The 25,533-nt window shown below is 38.6% G+C and overlaps 1 protein-coding gene across 1 annotated transcript in view; it reads left to right on the forward strand.

Moving 5' to 3' along the window:
* The window catches only part of LOC143041083 (tudor and KH domain-containing protein homolog), a 60,291-nt gene that overhangs the window by 394 nt on the left and 34,364 nt on the right, over window positions 1–25,533 (forward strand). Inside the window, exons 2-4 of the mRNA XM_076212765.1 lie at window positions 11,856–12,015; window positions 15,644–15,771; window positions 20,937–21,057. Coding sequence (XP_076068880.1) covers window positions 11,856–12,015; window positions 15,644–15,771; window positions 20,937–21,057 — 409 coding nt within the window. The remainder of the gene's footprint in view (window positions 1–11,855; window positions 12,016–15,643; window positions 15,772–20,936; window positions 21,058–25,533) is intronic.

Consider the following 25,533-nt stretch of genomic DNA (forward strand, 5'->3'; position numbering starts at 1 on the left):
GATGTACACTTTCCTTAACGCATTTATATGCCTTGTGTGTTCTTAATATGGGACTTATTAATGGGGCTTTTACATAATCCGATAATGTTTCTGTAGTCCATTCAACAACAGTTGAAAAAACACTATATTTTTCTACGGGACTCCAAGTAGTGATGTTAAATTTGGGATTTTGAAGCGTTTACACGAACTTGTGTACCAATGGAATCTAAAATTATACTAGCAACCAACCAAACCTAACCTAGCATAGCCTAGGCTAGCTTAGCCTAACCAAATCTTAAAGCTATCCCTTGTTTACTTGTTGAAATTTTAAGGTCCTTGCTCACAGTTGTGGTGGTCCACTGCTGCTGCCAGATTTGGCATCCCTTTGTAGGATTTCCACTTGATCTGGTATGGCATTAAAGGTCCTATATCTGCCGGTGTAGCCCGGTACTGGGGGCTTGTCTAGCATAGGTTCTCGGAACTTGTCTAGATTTTAATTTGTCCACTGGGCAACCAGTGATGTTCCTCAAATTTTTGGACAATACATTAAAGATTTTAACCCCATCATGTGCCAGATTGGACACCAATAGGGTCTTGACTCTTGCTGGGGCTTTGGATGGTACACTTCTTCAGTTGCACTTATATCCTGTTCTTGTTGTTTGTAAGCAGTAGGAGTCCTAAGGCTGCAAGGTCAGGCACTTTGTGTTTTAGGACCCTTCTCATCTTTGCTGTGAGTATAGCCTCAGCTCCTTAAAGCAGTCCCATTAGTCAAGGTCCATAAGTTCTGCTATTTGTTTGGTATAGGACCTTTGCACAGCCACAAGCAGTTGCATGTCACTCCTTTTGAGAGGTAACCACAACTCGCTACAGTAGTCCAGTAAGGGGTATACAGCCTTCCATATGGTCAGCATTAGTTGTGGCTCCCTTGTGACAAAGGTTCTGAGGACCCATCCTGCCATCCTTTTGGCTCTTGTCAATGTCTCCGAGATATGTTGTTGGAAGCAGCAGTCTCCATTCAGGGTCACACTCAGCCATTGAAGTGTGGATGTGGGGTAATGTCTTGTCCTCCATTAGTGTGTAGTGAAGTTGTCCGTTATGATCTTATCTGAGCTATGCCTTAACATTTCAAATTTTCCCTTGTTGAAAGTCATGTCGCTACTCTTGGCCCTGGCATATACTGCATCTGTTACAGGATGTCTGATGCTTGTGTTGTCAGTGAAGGAGGAGAGATGGGTGCCTCTTACACTTGTGCCAATACCTTCCATATGAATTAGAAATAGTGGCCCCAGAACTGAGCCTTGAGGCACTCCACTGATGACATCTCTCTCCTCTGATTTGTGGCCGTCTACTATGAGTGTCTGCACATGCCCTGTTAGGAAGGCTCATAACCACTTCCCCAGTTTACATATCATGCAGAAGGACTTGACTTTGTGGAGTAGATTACCGTGGTCAACCTTTTCAAATGCTTTTGGAAAATCAAGGAACACAGCATCTACATTCTTTCCCTTGGCCAGGTTTTGAAACACCCATTCAAAGTGAGCCAGCAGTTTAGAGAGGCAGGATCTTCCTTTCCTGAAGCCATGTTGGTTGGCACTGAGGTGGTTTTGGTTCTCCAGATATTCAATAATTTTGTTTCTGGCACATTTCTCAGATATTTTTATTATGTGTTATGTAAGGGTGACTGGTCTGTAATTTCTGGATAGTGTCTCCACCCTTGAAAATTGGGTTACCATGGGTTTCTTTAGCTGTTGTGGTACTATGTGTCCATAGAGCATCTTGATGGTTTGTGCAGGGGATGAGCTAGTTTTCTGCAGCATTTCAGAAGTTATAGTGGCTAGTACCCTGTCAGTTCCAGCTGCTGAATTTGCTCTTAACTCCTTTATCACTGCCATGATATCCTCTTTCTTGAAGTGTATGTCCGTGAGTCATGCATCTTCATGCATGGATGGAGTAAAAAAAAAGGGTTGGATTTTTAATTACAGATTGTGCCTGGGTTGTGCTAAAAGCACTGCTGTATTGCTGCTGTAGTATTTCACAGGCCTCATTATGTGTACCCTGTTCAGTCTTTAGTGGTCCAATCTTTGTCTTTGTCTTGGAGAATATTTTGCAATAGCTGAAAAAGTATTTTAGGTTATTTCTTATGTTTACTATTGCTTTGTTCTTTTCTTTTGTTCTTTGAATTGGAATCTTTGATTTTCTGTTTAATAACTTATTCTTGCTGCAGTTGCCAGTTTCACTTTCATTCACTTAATTTAGCTGTTTGTGGAGTTCTCTGTTTCATGAGTGTTTTTCTGTCACTTGAGATGGCACTGTGCTTATGGTTTCTTTTGTGTCCTTTAGTTGGAATATGAGCCTAGCATGTTTCTAGTAGTTTGGCATAAATGGTCTCCAAGATTTCATTTGGGTTGTGTCTCTTTAGGATTCGACCTCAGTCAATATTGTTGATGAAGAACTTGTGTTCTGCAATACATACATACATATACCAAAGGCTTTTTCCCCCTTACACGGGGGGTAGCCAAAAAGAAAAAGGCATAGAAACCACTCCCACCCATTCCATCCCCTACATATTCCACTCCCCTTCACCCTCCTCCCTCCCTCTCATCTTGGCACCGCTTGGATGATGGGCCATCCCTGTATCCTGTCCACTGCCCTGGGTCAGAAGCAGTGTCACAAGACACAGCACATCCACAGCAAGGCCGCTTCATTAATTCGGCGACACCCCCTCTCCGTCCCCTCATGCAGAAAAGGAGAAGACGGGGAGAAATCCCCTCGGGCTGCGTCAAATTTCTCATACATACTTCTTCACCCCCCCATCCCCCACCCACTCCCCCTCATGCATCACAGCATCATCTATACACAACCCTTCTCCATTCACCCCTATCTTCTGTCCTCTCCCATCCTTCCTCAACAGACATTCCTCTCCTCTGGAGCTTGTGCAGTGTGCTACCAGTGTTGTTCTGTTTATTCTGTGTATTTTGAGGTGTATCCACTTCCTCTGAAGGTTATGTTGGGGTAGCTTCTGTCTCATGGCAGTATTTGGTGTGGTTTGCTATGTTCGCAAGTGGTTGTTGCCTCTGAGTTTTGGTGTTTCACGGGCTGGCTTCTGTTGACCAATCAGGGTCAGCATACCTGTTGAGACAACAGGTTTTGCATGTGTATATGCAGCTCATTTTGGCAAAACATGATACAGTATATCCTCATTATACGGTACATATGCGTTCCTGAAAACCTTACCGCAAATTGAAATTACCATATACCAAACCCATTATAACATGTAATAATAGGATATGACAGACGTACCTTCTCCCTGCTCTTTCCTCTTCAAAATATCTAGCAGATACCGTATCTGTGAATTTTTCTCACCGTAAATAGAATCGAGGGTAGTAATTACCAAATACCGTAACTGTGAATTTACCGGATAAAGAATTACCATATAAGGAGGACTCACTGTAGATATATCAAAAGCTTTTTCCTCCTGAAAAGGAAAGTAGCCAAAGTCAAAAGGCATTATTCCACTCACACCCCTTTCATCCCCACCCACTCCGCTTCCATTCACCACCCCTCCCTCTCTCTTTTCTTAGTTCCTCCTGGATGACAGGTCATTTCTGCATCTCACCCATTGCCCTGGGTCAGAACCAATGCAGCAAGACATGGCACATTCACAGCAAGGCTGCTTCATTTAATTGGCAACCCTACCCCTCCGTCCCCTTGTGCAGAAAAAGAGAAGATGGGGAGAAATCCCTTCGGGCTGCTTCAAAATATTATTTACACATAACCACTTCCTAACCCCCCCATCCCCAACCCACTCCTATGCATCATAGCATCATCCATATGCAACCATTCTCCGTTCACCCCTGTCTTGTGTCTTCTCCCTTCCTCAACAGATATCTTCCTTATTCTCAACTCCCCTTTTTCCCCATCTATCCATCTCATCCTCAGTCACCCCCTCCTGTTCACTCCATTCACCTCTGCCTTCCACACTTAATTTACTAATCTTTCTTCAGTCATTCTTTCCATGTGTACAAACCATCCCAATGCTCTTTCATCAACCCTATCTCCCAAAACATGAAAGTTGGTAAAAAGGCAGGTCACTGCACTTGTAGTGTATCCAGCGTTTGTAATCATTACACTGTGTGGTGTATGTAATTTCACTAGCCTCACTACATCTGCCACATTTGGTATCTGTTCCTCGCTATATTTTGTTTTGTAATATCTGCCATTTGAAGAACTTGATTGTTAAAGTATTATACCTCTAATTAATCCAAGAGTGTATCTAGTCACTACAAACAAAACTATTTTATTTCCACCTCAATAGTTTCAGTTTCTATGTCCAAAACACACCCCTTGATTGGGTGTGTTGCTAGTCATAGATGACTTGCAATATACATCATATTCACACCATTCCAATATTTTTCAAGAAAAAAATAGTATATTTACTTTTGTTATCAGCAGCTTTGTATTGAAAATGTAGAATATCAGAGAAGCCAATCAAAACAAAAATACTAAAATATATCAATAACAGGATCACAATATCATATTAAGAATAGAATGGCATACCTGTCATGGGATTTTAACTAAATGTTATCATTCAGTAGTATTGCATATTAGTATGTAGCCAGTGCTCGAGGACTATTTTGGGGCACCCCTACAGACTACAGCCACACATTTGTCTATAGTAGCATCTCATGATGCTACTTTTGTACTATGACTATCCCTCCTTTATGCTGTTCCTTTGGAACTGTCCTTTACAACTTTTTTGAGTGTACCTTTTCTTTTTTCCTGCACGCCATGTGGTAGGGCAAGGAAAGATTTCAGTATTGTTTTAGTTGTGCACACCTACACAATATAGCAATAGAAAATTAAATATTAATTTTGTAAATTATAATACACGAATGTAATATGTGATTTTCTTGGTGGAAATAAATAACAAATAACCTAGCTACAAGCAAATCTACTAATGAACAAAGCCACAAGGATATGGTCCAGACGCCATATTGTCTGTCCAGTCCAGTCACTGTCAGTTAGACGATGGCTTTCACATTGTGGACCAGATGTTCTCCAACTTCAGGTGACATTAATAAGCGCTTTTACAAAGACAATAGGGCTTCCTTGGACTTTATGAGAGAATACGGGGTTCTGCCATTGTCTGTTAATTGCCTGAGGTACAATAATTAGGCCGTCAGCATCTGTGACAATGATGATAACTCGGATGATCTTTAGAATTTGAGGTACCAAATTACTAAATATAGATTAGGTTAGGTATGTTAGGTTAGAATAGATGAATTTATCATCCTTTCATTCCTTTGACCTCAGTATCTATCAAAACAAACATGGCGTATCATTCAACTACCGTGACTTCATTTGTTATTAAATTGGTATTGGCAACTTTTTTGTTATTGATTTCCACCAAGAAAACTGCAAATCATGTTGATGTATTATAAGTTACAAAATTAATAATTAATTGATAATTAATTTTCTATAGCTATGTCGCATAGGTGTGTGCTTCTAAAAATTTACCAAGAATTCTGCCTGTGATTCTCATGTATTTACTTAGGTGTAGTTACAGGAAAGAAGCAACGTTCATTGGGTCACATCCCCTACTCTAGTTTTTTCATACCTAGCCTTAAATTCGTGTACAGTTCCACCTTAATCTCTATTCTTGATATCCAATTATCATACGCAGATTTGTATTCATGTATTGTTTGAACTTGGGCTATATCACCTAAGCTATTCCAAGTATCTATGCATCTATATGGAAAACTATTTATTCACATCCAAAGATGTGAATGTTGCAAGATGATTGAAGGGAATATTCAATCCTTTAGATGTCTAGCATGCACACATGCATACGCACACATTTATTACAGGATGGAACATCTGATGTCTTCAGAGAACTTCCAAGGGACCCCCCATTATGTTTGACCTCACACTGGTCATAGGGGCCAAATGCATCTGACCTCACAATGGACATCTGGGCCAAGCAGCCAGACACCTGGTCGCACATTGCCAAACTGCAAAATCAGCATGTAGGACATTCTCTGTGAGACTGACAAAAAAAAAAAAATAATAATAATAATAATAATAATATCCTCATCTCTCCAATCTTGCTGAAATTTTGTTTATAGGTAGTTTTAGGGTCCTAAACACATTTCTAGAATTTAAAGGTCAATCTGAACAACTGTCCAGGAGATATGACTTTAGATATTTTGAGGTAATATGAGAGATCACTAACATTTAGCAGCCAGTAACTAGGGTGATAAGAGTCATGGTTATATAATTGTATATTTAGAAATGGAAAAAGACAATGAATCCAAATATCAGAGTTTAGAACTCTAGATTGAAAAATAAAAAAAATCCCACTATAGTAAAAACTTGGGGACAAGATTTGACCTCTGGGGTATTAAAATTGAAAAAAAAAATTATAGATGAAAAAAATGAAGGCATAAGCTTTGGATATTAGAATCAGTAAAAATAAAGTTTGATTATGTTAGTACGAGTATTTTTCATATAATTAACACATGAGTGCCATATAGGTCCATCAACTAATCTAATTAATTAATTATCTTTATTTTAATACATACATATACCAAAGGCTTTTTTCCCCCATATACAGGAGGTAGCCAAAAGACAAAGGCATAGAAACCACTCCCACCCATTCCATCCCTACATACTCCACTCCCCTCTACCTTCTTCCCCCCTCTTATCTTGGCACCTCCTGGATGACAGGTCATCCCTGCATCTTGTCCACTGCCCTGGGTCAGAAGCAGTGTCACAAGACACAGCATATCCACAGCAAGGCCACTTCATAAATTTGGCAACCCCCCTCCCCCCTCTCTGTCCCCATATGCAGAAAAGGAGAAGACAGGGAGAAATCCCTTCGTGCTGCGTCAATTTATTTCTCATAAATACTTCCTCACCCCCCATCCCCCACCCACTCCCCGTGTGCATCACAGCATCATCCATACACAACCTTTTCATTCACCCCTATCTTCTGTCCTCTCCCGTCCTTCCTCAACAGACATTCCCCTCTTTCCCAATACCCCTTTTACCCCATCCATCCATCTCATCCTAGGGCGCCCCCTCATGTTCACTCCTTCCACCTCTGCCTTCCACACCTTTTTTACTCATCTTTCTTCACTCATTCTTTCCATGTGTCCAAACCATCCCCATACTCTTTCATCAACCCTATCTCCCAACTTACTTTCCATCCCTGTTCTCCTCCTCATCTCCTCATTTCTTACTCTATCTAGCCTAGTAACCCCTATTATACTTCTCAGGCATTTCATCTCAAATACATTCAAACTCCTTCTTCTCTTATGTTCCATGTTTCTGCCCCATACAGTGCTGTATTCGTTTCTTCTCTCCAATGCCACTTGAAATGGGATACACCATCAATTCTTCCTTGTTTATGGGAACAAATCTGTGATATTTCTGATTTCCCTGAATACCCACACTGTCATGGAATTGATGTTCCAACCATTGGTCTTCATCTTTTGAAATCAGATTTGGTTACAAAGAAAATTTTTATTGTCTTGCTCAGGTGTCCTTCACAGAATTGAAACATGTTTTCTGGTGGAAGAATTTACCTCTCTGTAGTTCTCTGCAAATTGGCACGAGCAGTAGCTCTCTTCACTGTTCCGCCAATCCCATCACATGCACTTTTGCCATGAGATGTACCAAAAAAAAAAATGCCATTCACAAGACGAACCAAAATCCTCTTTGTGGTAACAGATTTGTGAAGTTGTATCTGTTCTTGTATTGGCCAGCATATCCATCCGAAAAATAGTACACCTTCTTCAGTTGTGGGCATCTAACTTGACATAGTTCCATAAGCTGTTTTATGAGTAAAACCATTATAGTGTGGTGTTTTAGTGATGGAGATAAGAAACACACTGAAATGGTTAAGTTCTTGGTCGTCGGATGATCTGTAATAGATGACAAAAGGGTGAACTGTACATTGAGTTGTCCCAATGAAAGAATAATTTTCTGAGAAATCACCTACTATAACTGCCTCATTCTTTCAGCTATTTTAAGTACTGTGATTGCTGCTGTACAACAAAATTATGACAAACCATGCAGGATAAATTCTTGCTTAATGATAAGTATACATGAAGTGGCTCCACTTGTCATTGTACAATGGTCAACGGTCACCCATTGCTTGTAAGATGTTTCATATGGAGCTGATTTAACACTGTCAAGCAACTCAAGAAAGTTCAAAACACCTCCTGGGAAGGTTTTGCAAATTTGCATCATGCAAGCTTCTTTTTCTGTACTGCAGACAGTATAATCCATAAGATCTTTGTATGAGAGACCTTTTTTCTACCTGTTTATTATTTAACTGTAATTTTGGGTTTTGATGATATATACAGACACAGAGAGAATGAGTCCCACCACTACCAGTAAGCACACAATATGATGGCCGTAATTTAACAAATGTGGAGAAAACTATTTTAGGATTCTTTTTATGATTTTTATATAGCAGGATCAGAGGAGGAATTGAGGAAGTTAGTGACAGAGTTTGAGAAGGTGTGTGAAAGAAGGAAGCTGAAGATAAATGTGGGCAAAAGTAAGGTGATGAGATGTACAAGGGGATAGAGTGACAGCAGGCTGGAAGTGAGCATTAGGGGTGAAAGACTGGAGGAAGTGGATAGTTTTAGATACTTGGGTGCGAATGTGGCAGGAAAGGGAGGAGTGGAGGTGGAGGTAGAATGTAGATTGAGAGAAGCGAGTAAATGCCTTGGTGGATTGAAAAGTGTAATGAGAAATAGACATCTGAGAATGGATGCTAAGAGGAGGTTATATGAAGGAGTGATGTGCCAACAGCATTGTACGGGGCAGAAACAAGGAACATGAAAGAGGAAGAGAGAAGGAGTTTGAATGTGTTTGAGATGAAATGTCTGAGAAGTATGATAGGGGTTACTAGGCTGGATAGAGTGAGAAATGAGGAGGTGAGGAGGAGAACAGGGGTGGAAAGGGATCTGGGAGATAGGGTTGATGAAAGAGTATTAGGATGGTTTGGACACATGGAAAAATGTGTGAAGAAAGATTAGTAAAAGAATTGTGGAAGGCAGAGGTGGAAGGAGTGAATATGAGGGGGCGTCGTAGGATGAGATGGATGGATGGGGTGAAAGGGGCATTACAAAAGAGAGGAATGTCTGTGGAGGAAGGACGGAAGAGGACAGAAAATAGGAGTGAATGGAGAAGGTTTGTGTACAGATGATGCTGTGATGCATGAGGGGGAGTGGGTGGGGGATGGGGGGGGTGAGGAGGTATGTATGAGAAAAAAAATTGATGCAGCCTGAAGGGATTTCTCCCCGTCTTCTCCTTTTCTGCATGGGGAGGGGGGCGGAGAGGGGGGTCGCTGAATTTATGGAGCAGCCTTGCTGTGGATGTGCTGTGTCTTGCGACACTGCTTCTGACCCAGGGCAGTGGACAGGATGCAGGGATGACCCGTCATCCAAGAGGTGCCAAGATAAGAGGGAGGGAAGAGGGTGGAGGGGAGTGGAATATATAGGAAATGGAATGGGTGGGAGTGGTTTCTATGCCTTTTTCTTTTTGGCTACCCCCCCATGTAGTGGGAAAAAGCCTTTGGTATATGTAAGTAGCCCTTTAAGTCCGCTGGTCATGGGACACAATTCTTAAACCTATCTCCTCTTAATATATTGGACTATGGTTCAAACATCCAAAGTTTATCTGATGCATATCTAACTAATATTTGCCAAGGGTTCATATGAATTCAGTCTTCAATTTAAAGATTAAGGTTTCCTTACTCTTATGGATTTATAAGTGAGAAGACATATTTAATATATTATTCTTTTTTCGTTGGCAATCAGTGGAGAGATTAATTTAAGAGTAAGTATTCAGGGAGCCACCCCCAAATTGTTAGGGGGATAAGGCCTTATGTATTGCATGTACTGCATGTAAATCTTTTATATTGACTTTATTTTTTTAAGTTGAACAGTTTTATTGTGTGTGATTTATAGTCTTTCTTGATATATCATTTGGTAGTTGATAAAATGTTGAGTTGCAGTAATTAAGAGGTTGTATAATTGTGGATCAATCTCATTTCTGTGTCTTCATCTAGGTATTTTCCTCAAAATGCATTATTACTTAGATGATAAGTGTATAATTTTACTGTATTCAGCATATGTTTCTTCATGTCACAGTTATTGTCAGTTCTTATTTCCAAGTTTATTCCTATAAAAAATCGTAGACAAACACTTGTTCTGTTTTATATCTTCACCTTTATTGACCTCCTTCACTTTGCATCTCGCTTCCTTCCAGTTCACTCCACTGTATATCTTATATGCTTTCTCATTTCTTCATAACAATCATTCCTTATGGGCATGCCACCTCTTTTCTGCCACCACCACCACCACATTCACCTCTTCATTCCATCCTTCACTGCCCTTCCTTTTGTTCTCGCTCCTCCTCATCACAAACAATGTCTTTGCACATTTAATACTTTCTTGTTGAAACACATTTTTTCTCAATTCCCATTTCCCCTTTCTCATTCTCTTCACTCCATACTTCCCTAAATTTTACAATGTACTCTTCCTCATTACCTTTCACATTCTTCTTACGGTACTTATTTTTAGCACTTCGCCGCTTTCTCTTTTCTTCTTTGTCCACCATCTAGTCTTGGTATCCCATATACCAGATGATGATGAGCCATTTCACCAATCCCCAAAACACAAAGGATTACAAAGGAGAGGATGTCGACAGGAGACTTTTTGGTAAATAACAAGGTCGGATGCAAAAAAATGATAATAATGATCAGTAAATAAGAATTATAATAATATAAATAATAATGAATTAAATAGGTAAAGTTAGATAATAAACAGGTAAATAGTAAATAATAATAAATTGATAAATAATTTTAAATGATAATCAAGCAAACAATAATAAAAAGACAATAACAAACAAATAAACAATATAAAATAAATAGCAGGCATTACAACATCTTGCTTAAGTGTTTATCTAAACGAATCTTAAAGTTTCAAACTGAACTACATTGCACTGCCTCTGCAGGAAGTTTATTCCATTCATTAACTACATGGTTGGCAAAGTTGTTTCTACTCACTTCCAAATTAAAACTGTTTTCTGACAGTTTGAGACCATTATTTCTTGTCAGATATATAAATGTACTGTATATACTATTTTCTGAGTCTCAAGTCCAGTACTCTTAAAAAAAAAGTCTTTTTAGTCTCTGTCCTCTCTGCTGTACTCCAGAGCTCGTTCTAGATGCCCTTTCCAGACAGTGGTTCGTGTGTGTGTATGTATATATATATATATATGTATATTTGTATATAACTAATGGAGCTTTTTACATTAGAAAATAAGTTTTTATAAAGAATGAAATAAAAGAGAAATTTTGATGGTTCAGTATGAAAGACTGGGAGACATCTTCCTCTCCACCTACCAACAGTGCTGAGGTAACAGACACCATTTTATGGTAGTGTTACCACTAGAAATAAATATTTATTAATATATTTGATATAAAAAGACAATTATTGATAATTTCTTATTAAGATAATCTCAGAAAGAAATACTCTAATTTTGAGGATAATTTTTGCATCAAGGAAACAAGATGAATGGTGTTGCCTTAAAACCAATCATACTTGCAGTTGATATCACCATTTTAGTGGCTTTCATTTTTGCAACTTTTTTATTGAATTAATTCATTGCCAAAATGGAGATACTACTGAAGGTAAGATTTATATTTATAAAGATTGAAAATTTTCTACAGATTTGAGAGTGCAGTGTGAATGATTGAAGTCATATCAGTATGTTCAAGTTTGCTTTAAATAATCAAGTTCAATAAACAGTTCAATATGAAACTAGGTTAATATGAAACTGATCCTTTGTTATCACAGAGTGAAGAAGCTGAAGTGGACAGTACACTAATGCCACAGTGGATAACTTTAGAGGTAAAAGTTCCTATAGATTGTGTAGGTCTTATCATTGGTCGTCAGGGCACAAACATCAAGTTGATTCAAGAGAAGACCAATACAAAGATAAACTTCACAAATGATGGTAAGTACTCTCCTCCTCTTTTTACCTCCATAACTATGTTTACTTGTGATTTTTTTCTCTGCTGAATTAGATCCTTTGGTAACAACCAGAACAAAATATTAGATAAAAAGAGAGAGCTCTTGATATATTTTTATATTTATTTATATATATATTTGATTATTGTTACCATATTTTCCGGCTTAAAATGCGCATCAGGTTATAATGCGCACCCATGCACTTCGTTATCTCAGTACACAGATAGCACGCACCGACCTATAATGCGCATGCCCGATCGCATTTGTCTATAACGCAGTTTTACCTCGGTATCATGTGAACGAGGTTACATGGAGAAGTATTTTTCATTGGCTAGAGCCACCGCTGGGAAATCTGTTGATTTGTCACTAAATTATGTGTCAGTTTAGGCATCAATCAGGACACAACTAAGAAAAAGTCGGAACTACATGTACCGGTATATGACTCATGTTGTGAGTTGGTCCCTTATTACTTTGTAGCTTAAATAGTTTGTAGGAAATATGATCTAAAAAAAGTTTATTGAAAGTAAAATATACAGAAAAATTTCGGGATTTTTACAGAAAATGTTCATTTTATATCTTGAGGAAATAATTCGTCTTTACCATTATTTATTTAATACTGAAACAAACTACAGACTGTTTCATTTTAGCTTTGAACCTGCAATGACAGTGGTGAAATAGGACAGTCTCTCATCGAGGTGACGTTTAGTTAATATAACTCCCGAAAGAGGGTGTTGTAGTCAGGTGTTTGACACGAGTTTATGAACGGCCTCAACGGAATTTGTACCATACCTAAAGTGAAGCAACAAAGCCAACATAAAAATTCAAACTAGGATGCTGTGAACATGGGCAAATATCATGAATATTGATCATGTTTCATGGTGTTTAGGCCTATTTAAACATGAAAAATAAGATTCAATAGAAACCTACCTATACCAAATATTTATATACGGTAGCCCATGCTGGCGTATTCTTTCATGTCACCATAGCTGTTCTTGTTCTCACGGAACGTCACGGAGAAGTGTGCCGTCCCGACTTTGTGACGGCCAACATCGTCACATTGTTGTGAAAAAAATTACACACACAGCCGCAGAATTTTTATCGTAGGCCGTAGATAATGTGCACCACCGGATAATGCGCACCCCCCATTTTTAGGCCCTTCCAACAGAAAAAAGTCGCGCACTATAGACCGGAAAATACGGTACTGTTGATATTATTTTTATCATTATTATTATTGATATAATTCATTATATTATATTCATATATGTTATATAAATATATATTTACATTATATATATATATATATATATATATATATATATATATATATATATATATATATATATATATATATATATATATATATATATATATATATATACACAATAAACCTTCAATATAACAGACAATATGAGGACAGGGGTCTGTTGTTGTATCCGATGGAAATACCGGACAGATCCATTATATCCTAAAGTTTGTCAAGTATTAGAAATTAGTATGATTAGGAGGTGCTAAGATAAGAGGGAGGGTGGAGGGGTGTGGAGTGTATTCAGGGATGGAATGGGTGGGAATGATTTTATGCCTTTTCCTTTTTGGCTACCTCCCTTGTAAGGGGGAAAAGCCTTGGTATATGTATGTATGTAGGATTAGAAATTACAGTATACCCTCAATATAACGGACAGTCTTCTCCCAGGGAATTCATCAGTCTTTTACATCCCCCCCCCCACACACACATACATTTTAGCCAAAAGAATGTACAGTATAGATGAACTAATGGATGAAATATATAAGATAATAGATTGCTCACTCAAAGAAGGAAAGGTACCGGAAGACTAGAAAAATGCCAATATATAAAGGAGGAAAGAAGGAAGACCCAATAAACTATAGATTGGTCTTCCTTACAAGTACAATAGTTAAAAATTGTGAGGAAGTCATCAAAAGTAGATGGACTAAACATCTGGAGGAGAACAATATACTAAATCCGAGACAATTCAGTTTTAGACAGAGAGGATCATGTGCCACAAAATGATTTGTTTCTATTCAAGGTTAATAGATATAATGCAAGAAAGTGACGGATGGGAAGACTGCTTTCCTGGACTTACAAAAGGCATTTGATAAAGTACCACCAAAAAAAAAGAAATTAAGAAAATTCCAAGCAACAGGAGGTATATATGGAAAACTATTGAAATGGATGGAAGATTTCTTGCATGGGAGAAAAATGAGAGTGGTGCTCAGAGATAAAAACTCTACTTGGGAAGAAATGATAAGTGGAATCCCACAGGGTTCAGCACTGGCTCCAATAATGTTTGCTATATATGTAAATGACATGGATGAACGTCTTTGCAGATGACACAAAACTACTAAAGAAACTAAGTTTGGAAAAAGATTGTGAATCTGTATAGAGACCTGGAGAAGGTCTGGGAATGGAGTCGGAAGTAGGAAGTGAACTTTAAACATTAAGAAATGTAGTATAATGTAATTTGGAAAAAGTAAAAAAAAAAGAATATCAGGACAATATAAAACCAGTGCAAAGGAAATAAAGTTGATTCTGAAAAGGACCTAGGAGTAATAATCACCAAAGACATGTCCCCAGACAAGGAGATAAACAAAATAGCTGAAGAAACCTACAATTTAATAAGATCAATAAAGGTGTCCTTTAATTATTTGGATGCGGTAAGGGTAAAATTATTAATCACACTGATAAGACCAAGATTGGAGTACACTGCAACACTATGGGCACCCAGTACAAAAAAGAATATAAGGAAAATAGAAAGAATTCAGAGATTAATGACAAACATGGCCCCAACACTTTCAAATTTGACATACAAGCAAAGATTGTCTAAACTGGAACTACCAACCATGGAACATTAAAGAGAAAGAGGCAATCTATTGGCCATTTACAGAATCATAAAAGGCATGGAAGTCCTTGACAGAGAAGATTTATTAAATTGAGATAGAAGAAAAACAATGGGACATGAAAAGAAATGTAAAAAGGAAAGTTACAGAAGAAATCCGAAAAAAAAAGTTATCCACACAGAGTAGTGGATTTCTGGAGCAAATTGGATGAAACAATAGTATGTGCAAACACAATACAAGAATTTAAGAACAAACTAGATGTGGGAAATACAAAGACGTCACCACGAGCATAGCTGCCCCTCCTGTAGGTAAATATTGTGTAGGTCCAGATTACAGGTCAATTGTTCAGAGATTCCTCCCTACTTCCTTAAAAATTGTTACAACATTGGCTGATTTCCAGTCCATTGGCACCCTTCACTGTTTCAAGGAACATACAACCAGTTTATTTTGTCCACCAATCGTTCTCTGCATTCTTTTAACATCCAATCCTAGATCCCATCTGGTCCTGAGAACTATCTCATTCCTAAGTTCTCAAGAAGTTTACTTCTAACTCTTCTACTTTTACAATGATACATTTAATTAACTTTTCCCATCTCACTCAAAGTCCTTATCCTTGGCGAAAACCAATGGAAAACTTGTTCATGATTTCAGCTCTTTTCCTGTACATTACAATTAGGTATTCATGTATTTTGCTTTACCAATTTAATGAGAATCATTTAGGAATATTTGTTTGGTATTTGAATACTAACATGCTTTTTCAGAAATGGATGGAGCCAGAGTATGTGTGATTTGTGGCTCAGAATCAAATGCCATGCTGGCCCAGAATCTCATCGTGAAGACCATCAAGCAACAGCCCCTTGTTGAGTCCATGGATATACATGTACCTGCTGTAATTACATATTTTTATTAATTTTTTGTTTGCATGTTATTTCTTTTAATTACTTTTGTATTGTGTCTGCATACATTGCTCAAGCATATTTAATGATGATAATCTTTAGTAGTAGATTGTTTTATTATTGGTAAATCTATGCAGTTCCTATTATTATTTTTTTATTGATGTCTTGTTTTGATAAAAATGTTAACTCCTTCAGTGCCATAGCACCTTGTATAGATGTATGACAAACATACATATTCATATACATATACCACAGGCTTTTTCCCCCTTACAAGGGAGGTAGCCAAAAAAACAAAGGCATAAAAACCATTCCCACCCATTCCATCCCTAATACACTCCACTCCCTTCCACCCTCTACCCTCCCTCTTATCTTGGCACCTCCTGGATGATGGGTCATCCCTGCATCTTGTCCACTGCCTTGGGTCAGAGGCAGTGTCGCAAGACACAGCACATCCACAGCAGGGCCGCTTCATTAATTCGGCAACCCCCCTTCTCCGTCCCCTCATGCAGAAAAGGAGAAGACGTGGAGAAATCCCTTCGGGCTGTGTCAAATTTTTCTCATACGTACTACCTCACCCCCCATCCCCCCATCCATTCCATCTCATGCATCACATCATCCATATACAACCATTTTCCATTCACCCCTGTCTTCTGTCCTCTCCCGTCCTTCCTCAACAGACATTCCCCTCTTCCCCAAAGCCCCTTTCACCCCATCCATCCATCCCATCCAAGGTCGCCCCTTCATGTTCACTCCCTCCACATCTGCCTTCCATACCTCTTTTACTAATCTTTCTTCACTCATTCTTTCCATGTGTCCAAACCATCCCAATACTCTTTCATCCACCCTATCTTCCAACTCCCTTACCACCCCATTCTCCTCCTCACCTCCTCATTTCTCACTCTATGCTATGTTGTGAATCACTCTTGTAGGAGGTTGTCAGTAGATTTAGAGGTCTTTCTAGGCCTTCCAGGGACAGGTTTTTGAGGTGGTACGACAGGTGGGAGGCCATGAGCTGTAGCAACCAGACGTCAAATGGTGCTCTCACCTCACCCTGTATGTCTCGAAATCTCTTTTGTTGACACATTTTCAGTCTTCCAGGCCAAAATACGAGCCTTTTCCTCACCACTATGGTTAGTAGGAGCCATCAGGAGTGCCACAAAGTGAAACAACGAAAATAGGGGGTAGGAGGCTGGAGCAAAAATAACACAACCCCTCTCCACAAGAGCTCAAAGAGCCCTGAGGCAGGAAAACACAAGCTGGCTGAGCTGCCAGAGAGTTGGCTGAGTTGCCAGATGTAAAATAATAATGACAAGATGTCTGACAGCGGTGGGATATAAAAATTAGTTCAGAGAGCTTATTAGTCTTGATTTCAGTGGAGAGCACACTCTACTTTTTGCAGATACTGTATGTATATGTATATATGTATATATATATGTATATATGTATATGTATATATATATATATGTATGTATATATATTTACCTAGTTGTAATATACGGGAGGGGAGCTATGCTCGTGGTGACCCGTCTTTGTATCTCTCCGCATCAAGTTTTATCTTAAAATATTGTATAGTGTTTCCACATACTGTTTTGTTGTCTAATTTGTTCCATGTATTTATCGCTCTGTGTGGGAAACTGTTCCTTTTCAAGTTTTTTCTATAACTATCTTTTTTCAGTTTTTTTCCGTGTCCTCTCGTTTTACCGTTCTCCCACACTAACAGGTCGTTCCTGTCTAAAACTTCCATTCCTTTCATTATTCTGTAGATAGTCAGCAAATGTCCTCTTTCTCTTCTTTGTTCCAGATGTTGGTAGGTTCAATTTGGATAGTCTTTGCTCATATGTTAGTTCGGCGAGAGTCGGTGCTAGTTTGGTTGTCACTCTTTGTAATCTTTCTAGTTTCTTAACCCCTTCCATACGGTGCCGCACACGTAGGCGTCATGGGGAGCGAGTGTATTCGCGAGGCTGCCATATCGGCGTCTTGATTATATTTATTGTAGTCGCCCCTCCATAATGACATTCTTTCTAATTCTTTTGTAATCGCATTTTCTATGGTTATCAAAATTCACGGGTGAAGAGAGAACGATCGATATAAGCGGTGACTATATTTTATGATGCGAGTATTATTACGACACGTCGTACGGCTGGCATTGGTTGCTGCCACCGAGATCTAAGTCCATGACGCCTACGTGTGCGGCACCGTATGGAAGGGGTTAATATTCTTTTTGGTACTGGGTGTCCAAAGTGATGCTGCGTACTCAATTTTTGGTCTTATTAGTGTAGTTAGTATTTTCTTTAACATTTCTTCATCCATATAAGTAAATGCCCCTTTGATTGACCTCAATAAGTTGTAGGTTTCTCCGAATATTTTATTTATATGCTTATCTGGTTTCATGTCCTTTCCAATCATCACTCCAAGATCTTTTTCAGAGTTTGCTTTTTTTTATTTTTTCTTCCCCAATTCTGTAATCTTTTGATATTCTGTTTTTACTCTTTCCAAATTCCATTATACTGCATTTCTTTATATTAGAGTTTACTTTCCACTTTTGAGTCCAATTCCATATCATGTCCAGATCTTGTTGCAATGAGTTGCAGTCCTCTTCTGTTTTTACCTTCTTAAGTAATTTTGCATCATCTGCAAAAAAATTCATATAGCACTCCACGCCTTCATTCATGTCATTAATGTATACGGTGAACATGATCGGGGCCAGTACTGATCCTTGCGGGACACCACTTTTTACTTCTTCCCAGTTGGAGAATTTTTCTCTAATTACAACTCATTTTCCTCCCAATCAGGAAGTCTTTCATCCATTCCAATAATTTTCCTCTGATGCCACCCTTTGACTCTTATTTATTAGTTTCCTATGAGGTACCTTATCGAATGCCTTTTGCAGGTCCAGAAAAGCACAGTCTGCCCATCCATCTCTTTCTTGTATTATGTCTACTAATCTTGAGTAGAAGCAGATCAGATTTGTTGTACATGATCTCCCTTGTCTGAATCCAAATTGATTTGGGTTCAGTATAGATTTTTCTTGCAGGTATTTAACCCATCTGTTTTTGACAACTCTTTCACAAATTTTTGCTATTGTGCTTGTTAGTGAGACCGGTCTGTAGTTAGATGAATCTTCCTTATCACCTCCCTCATAAATTGGTACAATGTTTGCCTTTTTCCAGTCCAATGGTACTTTTCCTTCTTTAAGTGAGGATTTAATTATATTATATATTTTGTCAGTTAATTCTTCCATACATTCTTTCAGTATCCAGTTTGCAATTCCGTCTGGGCCATGTGATTTTCTGACATCAAGGGTTTTAATTTGGTCACTAATTTCTTTTTGTGTTACGTTTATTTCTTTCATTGCTGGGGATAATTCTCTCTCTCTATCTAAACTGTTATGTATATGTATATATACAAAGTTCTCAGTGAGGGGCACTGTCCTAGCCTCCTGATAGGGGGGGAGTGTGTGACATTAAACCATATCATCATATATATATATATATATATATATATATATATATATATATATATATATATATATATATATATATAGATATATATACATATATATATATATATGTATGTATGTACAATTAAGGACCTCTTTCCCCTTTTAGAAAGGTAGCCAGCCAAGGTGCACCTACTTCCAATCATTCCACTCCCATTCACCACCTATTATTTCCCCCTCATCTCTTTGTGGATTAGTCATGTCAGTCTCCTGTCCACTGCTTGGGTCAGAAGCAATGCATCAAGAGACAATACATCCACAACAGGACCACTTTATTCACACAGTGACCCTCCCTCTTCCTTCCCTCCTGCAAAAAGTAGAGGAGACCGGGAAGAATCCATTTGGGATTGCATCAAAATACCTATACCCAACCATTGTTCACTCACACTTATCCCATGCCTTCTACCTTCCCTGCTCAACAGATATTCCCCTCTTGCTTAGAGCCCATTTCACCCTGTCCATCCAACTTACTCATGGTCATCCCCCAAAATTCCTTCTATCCACCTCTGCTTTCCACACACTTTTTGCTAATCTTTCTTCATTCATTCTTTCCATGTGCCCAAACATCTCGATAATCTTTCAACTGCCTTGCCCAATCTGCCAACTCCCTTTCTATCCACACTTTCCTCCTCACCTCCTCTTTTCTCAATCTGTCCAACCTTGTAACCCTCACCTTCTCAGGCACATCTCAAACACAGTTAAACTTCCTTTTTGCCTATCTTAGATTCCAAGTCTCCAGCCCATATAATGTCATAGACACAATCACCCCTTTATATAACGTTCTCTTTGCATCCATTCCTAGATGCCTATTTCTCATGACACTTTTCAGTCACCCAAGACATTTACTTCCTTTCTCACTCTACAATTTACCTCCGGTCCCACTCCTCCATTTCCTACCACATGTGACCCAAAATACTTAAACCATTTCCCCCAGCCTCCCTCCTCGCTTACTTCTAACTTACTTTCACCATCTCCCCTTGTGCATCATGTCACCTAACTATTACCTACATTTATTTTCAACGTCCTCTTATTACATACCTTCCTAAGTTCAGTCAATAACTGCCTTAGACCTCCCTCTGACCCTACCACAAGCACAGTGTCATCTCCAAGTACAACTGGTTCATCTCTCACTTTCCAACTCCCTCCACCATCTCTGACCAACTCCAATCCCCTTCCCATCACCATTGCATATATCTGTACCACCCAATCCTTGTATACATGGAACAGCAATGGCAACATAACATATCCCTGACACATCCCTACCTTCACCTCAAACCACTTGCTCTCTTCATTCACAACCCTAACATAGGCTCTACTATTCTCATAAAAACTCTTGACTGTCCGTAACAGCTGTCACCTAGTCCCAAATATCTGTAATACCTCCCAAGGAACCTTCTCGTCTACCCTGTCATAAGCCTTCTCCAAATCCATGAAGCCCCCCCCGAAAAAAAAAATCCTTAACTTTTGCCAAACACTCACAACTGCCTCACCACAAAAATTTTATCCATGCACCTTCTACCTTTCCAAAAGCCAAACTGTTCCTCACCAGTTAATCCCCCTGTACCTCATCTAATCCTCTTTATAATTAAAGCATGATAAGTGACATCCATTATGGCCCATTATAAAATTTGGCTAAGATATATTTTGGTTTACATTCAGCACACTGTGGGGCGTATCATTGGCTACAATGGAGACAACATCCGCTCCATCCAAAGGAAGACTGCCTGCAAGATTATCATAGAGAGAGAGGAAAATGATATGGGGTTTTCTGCACAAGAAGGTGAGCAAACTGTATTAGGTTTGACCAACAGCTTTCAGTATTTACTCCCTATTGGTATCAGGAATTGGGTAGAACTCTTTGATTATGAATACAGTTGAACCTCGAAATCCCGGACTAATTGGGGGGGAAGGGCGGTCCGGTCATGCCAAAAGTCCGGTCATCGAAAATGTCGCCCTAACACCCGTAGATTTTCGTAGCGGTATATGTATAGGTAATGTATGATATGGCATAGAAACACATAAGAATAATACTCTAACACTGTAATAATAACAATACTGTAATAATAATACTATAATACTAATAATTCTGTAATAATAACTGTAATACAGGCATGTAAATGTACTGTACATACAGTGTACTGTACTGTATGTTTTATTACGTATACTGTAAATATTGGAAGGTATGCACGCAGGACAGTGGTGGCAGCCAGGGTTGCCGCATTTTCTACACTGCCGTGTAGAATGGGAGTGTTGCCATACCGGGGCATACATTTTTCTCGGGCGTGTGCAGACTTTCATAGCAAGATATACTTGTCAAACTTTGACAAAATGTTGGTTCTAGTTTTTTTTATTCTTGAATGTATATAAGGCCCCCATGCCCTAACATATTCAGTAAGATATAAAAATTATTTTTTTATATTATTATTGCTAAAAGAAAGCTGAAACTTTAGCGTAGAATTTTTTTCTACACAGTAAAACGTATCTTTTGGGGTATAATATTTTATAAGTAACACAAATACCAATAAAAGTCATATTTTGATGTACCATTTATTATTTGATAACTAGTTCTATGATTTTTAAACAAAAGTTTGAGTTTTTTAATGTTTTTAAAAGCACGCTGATATGTAGAAAAAATTTCCTCATGTCCTTGTGCACTTGCCACATGCCGCTATTTTACTACGTTTTGGTACAACATTCTACGAAACGGCAGCCCTGGTGCTAAAAGAGAGCTGAAACTTTAGCGTATAATTTTTTTCTACACCGTAAAAACGCATCTTTTGGGGTATAAAATTTTGTAACACAATTACCAATAAAAGTCATATTTTGATGTACCATTTATTATTTGATAACTAGTTCTATGATTTTTAAACAAAAGTTTGAGTTTTTTAATGTTTTTAACAGCCCGCTGATATGTAGAAAAAATTTCCTCATGTCCTTGTGCAGTTGCCACATGCCGCTATTTTACTACATTTTGGTACAAAATTCCACGAAACGGCAGCCCTGGTGGCGGCTTGACTGGGCCGGATTTGAGTACATGTGTACGGCCGTCACTGCCACCTACTGGACAAATAGGGAACTTTGCTTGAAAAGTCCTCCCTTTGTTCATTTCGACCGGTCATACGAGGGTTCGGGCTTTCGAGGTTCGACTGTATTATATATATACAGTGCTCGACAAGGGAGTATGAATGGTTAGCGAGAATGAGTGATGAGGAGAATGAGTGAGTCATAAATCAATAAACAAAAGCTCACTTTGTACCTCTAATACTTTGGGTGGCCTTTACATGTAATGATCTCATAAAGGTGGTTTGCAATGGAAGTGGCATACTTGGCAAGATGTGCAGGGGTTATACTAGCCCAGGATTGGCGAATGGCTGCCTCAAGCTTGGGCACAGAGCTCGTATCTTTACCCTGCAGGTCTTGTTTAATGTGGTTCCACAGGTTTTCTATTGGGTTTATGTCAGGACTATTGCCTGGCCAGTCTGCTATGTAAGGTATATGACAGTCTTTAAGCCACTGAGTAACACTACGAGCAGTGTGGGCTGGGGCATGATCTTGTTGAAAGATGTTAGCACCTGAGCTATTAAAAGAATCCTCCAGGTGGTCATTTAAGAGTTCATAATAAACATATTGGTTCACTTTTACATTTTTCGGTAGTACAACGAGGCTCCCAAGTCCTCTTCCACTAAAACTTCCCCATGTTAGGAAGTCTATGCTTCTACCCATTATGCTAACATACAAGTCCTGGGTTCGAGTCCGGGGACAACTGTTAGAATTATTTGATTGACATCGTCATCATTAGCAATTCTATTCAGGTATTACAACAACGAAAGTCTATCAAGGATACATACCTGCTTCACCACTAGCTCTAGGTGGACTTGGTTCTTTGTAAAATTGAGATTAGGACGGCAATTAGCAGTCGACTCAAATCCTGCAGATGTAGATTAACCCTAAGGTAGAAGAATTTTATAGCCTCATCGTCGTAATTGGCAATTCTATTCAGATATGTATATATATTGAGGAAGGAGGAAGAGAAAGACACGGGTTTAGGGGTGAGACCTTCCAGTTGGTGGTATTCTTGGCTGTCAAATCTGAATGACCCAAATCTTATGCATCTTTCTCTTAATACTGTCCTGTACCACTTCTCTGAATACAGTCAACTCTCAGTTAACACAAGGGTTACATTCCTGGAGACATCATGTTAATCAAAATCGCTTTAGTTAAACATATTTTTCCCATAGGAAATAATGGTAATAGGGGGGGTTAGGTTCCTGGAAACTGGGAAAGTCTTGTCTAATTTGGGATTTTGTTACTCTAAACTTGAACAAACACATTATTAATACATTTGTAGGTTACAGAAACAACAAAAACACACATTCTTTGTATTTATTTGTAGTACACATTTATTCTATGTGTGCACAAGAACAAACAAAATTAGTTTATTATTAATAGTGGGTTGGTGACATCGTCTTCTTTTTTGTTTTGGTGTAGAACAGAAAATGAGAGTTTACAATCTCTAACTAAATTATTCATTTCTCTGTAACACAATTTTTACAGCTTTTATGACTTATAATCATGGTCCATACATTTAAGAATTAGTTTACCATTAATTGTGGGTTGGTGACACCATTTTCTTTTTTATTTTGGTGTAGAAACTGAGATCAAAACAGAGCGCAGGAGAGTGACAGCGTGGAGGCCCTCTCTTTCAGTGCTCTTACCACCAAATTCAAATCATGTTAAATCGAAATTGTCGTGTTATTTAAAAAAATTTCCTTAAAAATTAACTCATGTTAAATCAATTTTTTTATGGTTTAACATCACAAACTCCCCCCTGTCAGAAGGCTAGGCCAGTGCCCCTCACAGAGGGCTTTGTAGCGTGGAATTTAATGAACCATGCCTTTGGTTCAACTTCGCCAGTGGCAGGATTCAAACCGCCATCCCCTTGACCTTCGCCACAAGTAACGATGCCCTAACCCGCTCAGCCAGCTAGCTTCCTGTTAGTTAAACTCGTGTTAATCGAGAGTTGACTGTATTTAGTTCCTTTTTCGTTGAACCTTGTGGTAGGGGATAAAGAATACTATTGCCAAGTGTTCCCACTTGAGTTGTAAAAAATGACAAAAATGTAACAGGGATAGGACTAGGCATCCTACTCTCTGTAGCCTGGGAGAGTCTGGGAGGAGTTTTTTAACAAAACCCTAAGGTTTGGGACTTTTAATGTGCATGGATGTGCTACAGATAAGAGTAGAAGGATAGGCATTATATTTGCGAGAAGAAAGATGGATGTGTTGGCATTGAGTGAACCTAAGTAGAAAGGGAGGGGTGAATTTGAGTTTGGGAGGGTGTCAGGAGTGAAGAGAGGATAAGGGAGGAAAGGGGTGGCTATACTAGTAAGTGAAGAGAATCATGAGAAGTATGGAAACCCTTGATAGAGAAGACTTGCTAAATTGGAATAAGACAAATACAAGCAGACATGAAAGGAAACTCGAAAAAGACAGTTACAGAAGAGACCTGAAAAAGAATAGCTTTCCCTACAGAGTGGTGGATTTATGGAACAAACTAGACAAAACAATAGTGTGTGCAAAACCATACATAATCATGAGAGGTATGGAAATGCTTGATAGAGAAAACATACTTAATTGGAATAAGATAAATACAAGGGGACATGAAAGGAAACTCAAGAAAGACAGTTACAGAAGAGACCTGAAAAAGAACAGTTTTCTCTACAGAGTCATGGATGTACAGAACAAACTAAATGAAACAATAGTGTGATGGAGAAATTAAGTGTTTGGATGGAAGACCAAATTCAGAAAAGGATGCCGTTAAGCCTGTTTACCGTACAGACGAAGGCAAAAATTCTGTTTGAGACTTTGAATGAATGTGCCAGAGATGAATACATGCAAGATTTTGTTGCAAGTACTGGATGGTTTAAAAGATTTAAGAAAAGATTTCAACTTCATAGTGTTCATGTGACTGGAGAAGCAGCAAGTACAGATGAAGAAGGAACAAAAAAGTTTGTGAAAATGCTTAATGAAATTATTACAGATGATGGCTATCTTCCACAGCAAATATTTAATGTAGACGAAACAGGATTGTATTGGAAGCAAATGCCAGAATGCACATATATCCATAAAGAATTATTAGATCAAGAATCCAGTGAACTAACAAATGAACTCATTGAATTGGAAGAGGAACGAGTGGCTGAAGAGGAGAGAAGACAGGCAGAGGAAGAGGAAGCTTTGCCAGTAAGGAAATTCACCAC

This window comes from Oratosquilla oratoria, chromosome 30 (genome assembly GCF_046742065.1).
Source record: "Oratosquilla oratoria isolate Oo_2021 chromosome 30, ASM4674206v1, whole genome shotgun sequence".
Classification (NCBI taxonomy): Eukaryota; Metazoa; Arthropoda; class Malacostraca; order Stomatopoda; family Squillidae; genus Oratosquilla; species Oratosquilla oratoria.